Genomic DNA, 5751 nt, shown 5'->3' with positions numbered 1-5751 from the left:
TATATTGTACTCACACTAGAACAAAAAAATGACATAAAAAAATATTACCAACTTCCAAGTACCCAAACTAGGTGGTTCATGCTTCACACATTCATTCAAAATTAGTGGTAAATTTAATATATTACAAGACTTGGGCTTACACACCCCAAAAGAACAAAACATAGAGCCATACTTATATTACAACCCATGGTGACATGATCAAATTAGTCCTCAAAATTCATGTAAATATACAAAACATAGATCATGTACAAATCCCAAGGTTTATACAAAATATAGATGCCATATGCAAATGTGATCTTCCTTAAGCCTCTCAAAATTTCCCTGTCCAATGGCAACTTCATGCATCCACTCGCTCATTCCCTACGATAGAAACAACTATCGCTAAGCATATAGCTTAGTGGTGTAAAACTATAGGTTCGGACCATCAAATTCACAAAACTACCTTTCTCAAGTCATGGGCAGCATAATCAAATATAATAAATAAATCAAGTAAACAATATATCAAAAGTATCAAGTTCGATATTTTGAGGTCCAATTGTCAAGAACGCTCATAACACCATTTTCCAAGAGATTCATAACAAGGCTCGCCCAATTGTACATCATGTCTTCACACCAAGCACAAACAAGTATCAAGAAGGGCCGACGCCCTGTATCAAGAAGGTCAAAGCCCAATAATCAAGAGAACCAAGAACCATATTAAAATGGTTTCTAATTCGTACTTAAAATGGACAACTTCCATACTTAAGACGAACTAAAAATCCAGAGTCAAGATGGCAAATGATCCGAATCAAGAGGCATGCCAATAGTGACAAAGTCACAGCCACAAGAAGGACAAGGTCCCAACAAGAGTGCCAGGTGATCAAACAATCCATACAAGTGGGCGAGTTACACAAGCGTCTTTAACTTCTCAAAGGATACCAATACAACAATGCAAAGTGACAAGAGTAACCAAGGTACCAAGATCAAATTTCAGATATACTAGTAGTTAAAAGAGTGCAAATACAAGTTTATACACAAACCTCAGTGCTTTAGCAAAGAAACAGTCCAATACAACTTCAAGAGTTCAAACCGTAGACCACAACGTATCAAGGTCCTCAACTTGTTCACGAGTATATACAACCTTAAAAATACAATTAAATAACTTCTTTAATTCCCAGCAGCTCAATAATATTGGTGTAAAACAGAATTATCATCACAAGTAAGCTTAGCCTGTACAAACACGACTATGTTCCCAAAACAGTGATTCTGGCCAGCCAGTACGTTATGTCGCAACTTAGATTTGAAAAGGAAAACGGCAAAACTAGACTTTATGACCTTCATTAAAGATGTAGCTACACCTCTTAAGGTTCAAAAAAACAAGAATCACCGTAAAATATATTTTTTATAAAAAGATATATTCAAAACACTAACAGCTGTCCATACAGGATTTCTAATTTCAAAATCTGGACAGAACTTGTCCTATGTTGAGTCCCATATTTCGATTCCATAACAGCTAAATAAGAGTTTTACATAAACATAAAAGTTGTAGGTCTACAAATTAGCTTTCCAAATCATATTTATTCACTGTAAAGGAGTTCTAGAGGACGAGATATGCATAAATTACCAAACACAACCCAGCTCATGAACAAATTTCGTCACTTACCAAAAAGAAGTGTGTGTCTCGAATTCCAACCAAAAGAACCAAGTTTTCTCTTGTGATTTTGAAGAAAATCTGTTTAGATGTGTTTCTAAGGTTCTAAGGTTGAGGAAAACGAAATTACTAAAGGAGGGGTGAAAATATATAGTCAAACAAGTGATGTTTATCCCTTGGGCAGCTGTCCTTCAAGGTGCTGCCCAAAATTTGTGTGCTGCCCAAAATGCATACATATACACCTATATATATATATATATATCCCTCATCTCCTTTTAATGTTATACATAATTCTAATTGGAATATTGCCTAAACACCCCATCACAATCCCTTAAATTACGATCACAATTTATGTTAAGAAAGTTAGCAATTATCACAACATTTCAAGTTCCTAAAATGAGAGTAAAACATATTGTAGTAATTTAGCAATGGTAAATCGACATGCGATTCTTGGTTAATATTTAGCGGTGTTACAACTCTATCCCCCTTAAAGAAATTTCGTCTCAAAATTTACCTTACACTAGTCCCGGAACAAGTTCGGATACTGGGTCCTCATGTCATCTTCTCTTTCCCAGGTAGCTTCTTTTCTAGAATGGTTCCTCCAAAGCACCTTTACTAAGGGTATTCTCTTGTTTCTAAGTTGCTTTACTTCTCGAGCTTCAATTCGGATGGTTCTTCATTATAAGTCAAGTCAGGATTAACCTCAATATATTCAACTGAAAGAACATGCGATGGATCAGAACGATATCTTCTGAGCAGAGAAACATGAAAGCTATTGTGGATCTTTTCCAACTCCGGTGGCAAAGCTAATTTATATGCAACTGGTCCAACCCTTTCAAGTATCTCATAAGGTCTAATAAATCGGGGACTAAGCTTTCCCTTCTGGCCAAATCTCATAATCTTTTTCCATGGAGACACCTTTAAGAATACTTTATCTCCCACTTGATATTCAATGTCACACCTTTTAGGATCAGCGTACGACTTTTGTCTATTCGAAGAAATCTTTAGACGATCCTTGATAATTTTTACCTTGTCCTCTGTTTGTTGCACAATCTCAGGACCAATAAGCTTTCTTTCCCCAACTTCACTCCAACAAAGAGGAGTCCGATATTTCCTTCCGTATAGAGCTTTGTAGGGAGGCATTCCAATACTCGATCGGTAGCTATTATTATAAGAAAATTCTATCAAAGCCAAGTGTTTGTCCCAACTACCCTCAAACTCCATAATGCAAGCTCGAAGCATATCCTCCAAAATTTGTATCACTCTTTCCGACTGGCCGACTATTTGAGGATGGAACGAAGTGCTAAGTTTCAGCTTAGTACCCAAAGCTTCCTGCAAGCTACACCAAAATCTAAAAGTAAACCTTGTGTCTCGGTAAGATACAATAGACATAGGAATACCATGTAGTCTTACAATCTCATTAATGTACTACTCGGCTAAACGCTCAAGTGAGTAATCCATCCTGATTGCTAAGAAGTGAGCACTCTTGGTTAGCCTTTCCGCAATCACCCATATTGCATCATGATTTCTTGGGTGCGAGGAAGTCCAGAAACAAAGTCCATTGTTATTCTCTCCCATTTCCATTTCGGCATCGACAAGGGTTGTAGTAAACCAACTGGGACCTAATGTTCTGCCTTTACTTGTTGACAAACCAAACATTTGGAAATGAACTCCGTAATATCTCTCTTCATACCATTCCACCAATAATGTTCTTTGATGGTCTGATACATCTTTATACCTCCAGGATGCATTGCATATGGTGAAGTATGTGCTTCATTCAGTATTTTTCCCCTCAAGTTGTCATCATTAGGGACGCATAACTTGTTCTGATAAAATAAGGCACCATCCTCTGTTAATGTAAAATCAAGCTTTTCCCCATTTTGAACTTCTCTGGTCAATTTTACCAGTTTCTCATCTATCGTATGTGCTTCTTTCACTTCCTCAAGTAATATTGGCTTTACTTGCAAATTAGCAATAACTGAACCGTTTGAATATGGTGTAAAACAAACATCCATGGATGTTAACTCAAGAAGCAAGGGTAAAGGATTCAAAGAAATGCTTGCAACAGATTTTTGACTTAAAGCATCTGCAACCACATTGGCTTTACTTGGATGATAATCAATTGTGCAATCGTAATCCTTGATGAGTTCAAGCCATATACGTTGTCAAAGGTATAGCTCCTTATGAGTACCCAAGTACTTTAAGCTCTCGTGATCAGTGAATATATGACATTTCTCTCCATACAAATAATGCCACCATATTTTCAAAGCAAACACTATAGCAGCAAGTTCAAGATCGTGAGTAGGATAATTCAATTCATGTGGTTTTAATTTCCGAGAGGCATAAGAAATAACCTTCCCTTCTTGCATCAAAACGCATCCTAGACCATTGTGAGAAGCATCACTGTATACTACATAATCTTTCCCTTCAATGGGTAGAGTAAGTATAGGCGCTTGAGTCAACAAGGATTTGAGTGTTTCAAAGCTCTTTTAGCATTTGTCATCCCAAATAAACTTTACTTCCTTTTGCAAGAGTTTAGTCAAAGGAGAGGCGATAATTGAAAAGCCTTTCACAAATCTTCTGTAGTATCCTTCTAAGCCTAAGAAACTTCTTACCTCGGTTGGACCTTTGGGAGGTCTCCATTCCACAACTGCTTGTATCTTACTAGGATCGACCTTCACACCTTCGACTGATACAACATGTCCTAGAAACGTCACTTCATCAAGCCAAAATTCACACTTGGAAAGTTTAGCATAAAGTTCCTTCTCCTTCAAAATTTGCAAAATAATCCGGAGGTGTTTATCATGGTCTTCACTACTTCTGGAAAATATTAAAATACCATCTATAAAAACAACTACAAACTGATCAAGATAAGGCTTGAATACTCGATTCATTAGATCCATGAATACCGCAGGAGCATTTGTAAATCCGAATGGCATCATCAAAAATTCATAATGACCATACCGAGTTCTAAAAGCAGTTTTAGGAATATCTTCCGCTCTAACACACAGTTAATGATATCCAGACCTTAAATCAATATTTGAGAATACTTTAGCACCCTTCAGTTGGTCAAACAAATCATCTATCCTCGGTAGTGGATATCTATTCTTGATTGTTATTTTGTTCAATTGTCTACAGTCAATGTAATAGTGGTCAGGACAAGGACCGTCGGGATAGCCGACAGGGTAGCAGAGGTGGAGCTCAGGGAGGTAGGTCAGGTGGTAGATCGGACGCATCGGGTAGAGGTGCTCAGGGCCATTTTTCTACACAGCCCCGACGAGGGCGGCATATAAGGCATCTGACAATTTCATCATAGGTATGCTTTTATTATGCCATCAGCCTGCTACATTATTAATTGATCTCGGGTCCACATTCTCGTATGTATCTATTTATTTTTCTCCCTAATTGGGGTATGAGGTCTGAGTCTTTGGCAGAGCCAGTTCATGTTTCAACCCCGGTGGGTGAGTCCTTAGTAGTGGATCAGGTATTGCGATCTTTCTTAGTGACTATCTAGGGTTATGATACTAGAGTTGATCTTATTCTGCTAGATATGATTGATTTTGATGTGATTCTGGGCATGAACTGGTTATCCCCCTACCATGCGGTCTTCGACTACTACGCTAAGATTGTTACCTTAGCGATGCCTGGCAATCCCCCAGTGTTGTAGCAGGGTTCTTATAGTCACACACCGATGGGGATAATCTCTTTTATAAGGGCTAGGCAGTTGGTTGCTTCTGGGTGTTTAGCATATTTGGCCTACGTGAGAGGTGTGAGTAGGGAGGGCCCTTCAGTTGACTCAGCTCTTATGGTTAGGGACTTTGCAGATGTGTTCCCTACAAACCTACATGGCCTACCCCCAGAATGTGACATTGATTTTGCCATAGATTTGGAGCCCGACACCCGTCCTATTTCTATTCCGCCTTTCCGGATGGATCCTGCAGAGCTAGTTTTAAGTTAGAGGACCTCTTAGGTAAGGGGTTCATCTGTCCGAGTGTGTCACCTTGGGGTGCTCCTGTTCTGTTTGTGAAGAAGAAGGATGGGACTATGAGGATGTGCATTAACTACAGGCAGCTGAACAAGGTGACGACGAAGAACCGTTACCACATGCCTCGTATTGATGA

General features: G+C 38.6%; 1 protein-coding gene across 1 annotated transcript; it reads right to left on the bottom strand.

Moving 5' to 3' along the window:
* Positions 1–2275: 2275 nt before the first annotated feature.
* On the bottom strand, positions 2276–3214 carry LOC125813488 (uncharacterized). The gene is made up of 2 exons (XM_049492987.1): positions 3063–3214; positions 2276–2792 (listed from the first exon to the last, which is right to left on the bottom strand). The coding sequence occupies exons 1-2, from the start codon at positions 3212–3214 to the stop codon at positions 2276–2278; spliced, it is 669 nt and encodes a 222-aa protein (XP_049348944.1).
* Between the last annotated feature and the right edge of the window lie 2537 nt (positions 3215–5751).

Source organism: Solanum verrucosum, unplaced genomic scaffold (genome assembly GCF_900185275.1).
Source record: "Solanum verrucosum unplaced genomic scaffold, falcon-dt-bn FXZP01000219.1, whole genome shotgun sequence".
NCBI lineage: Eukaryota > Viridiplantae > Streptophyta > Magnoliopsida > Solanales > Solanaceae > Solanum > Solanum verrucosum.
The sequence above is the reverse complement of the archived record's forward strand: the minus strand, read 5'-3'. Positions and strand labels throughout refer to the sequence as shown.

What these genes read in the sequence shown, in the direction of transcription:
- LOC125813488 (XM_049492987.1), bottom strand. Translation starts at nt 3,214, where the DNA reads ATGGAAATGGGAGAGAATAACAATGGACTTTGTTTCTGGACTTCCTCG. An exon ending in TCACTTGAGCGTTTAGCCGA is followed by an intron (nt 2,793 to 3,062) that starts GTAGTACATTAA and finishes TTATAATAATAG; the next exon opens with CTACCGATCGAGTATTGGAA.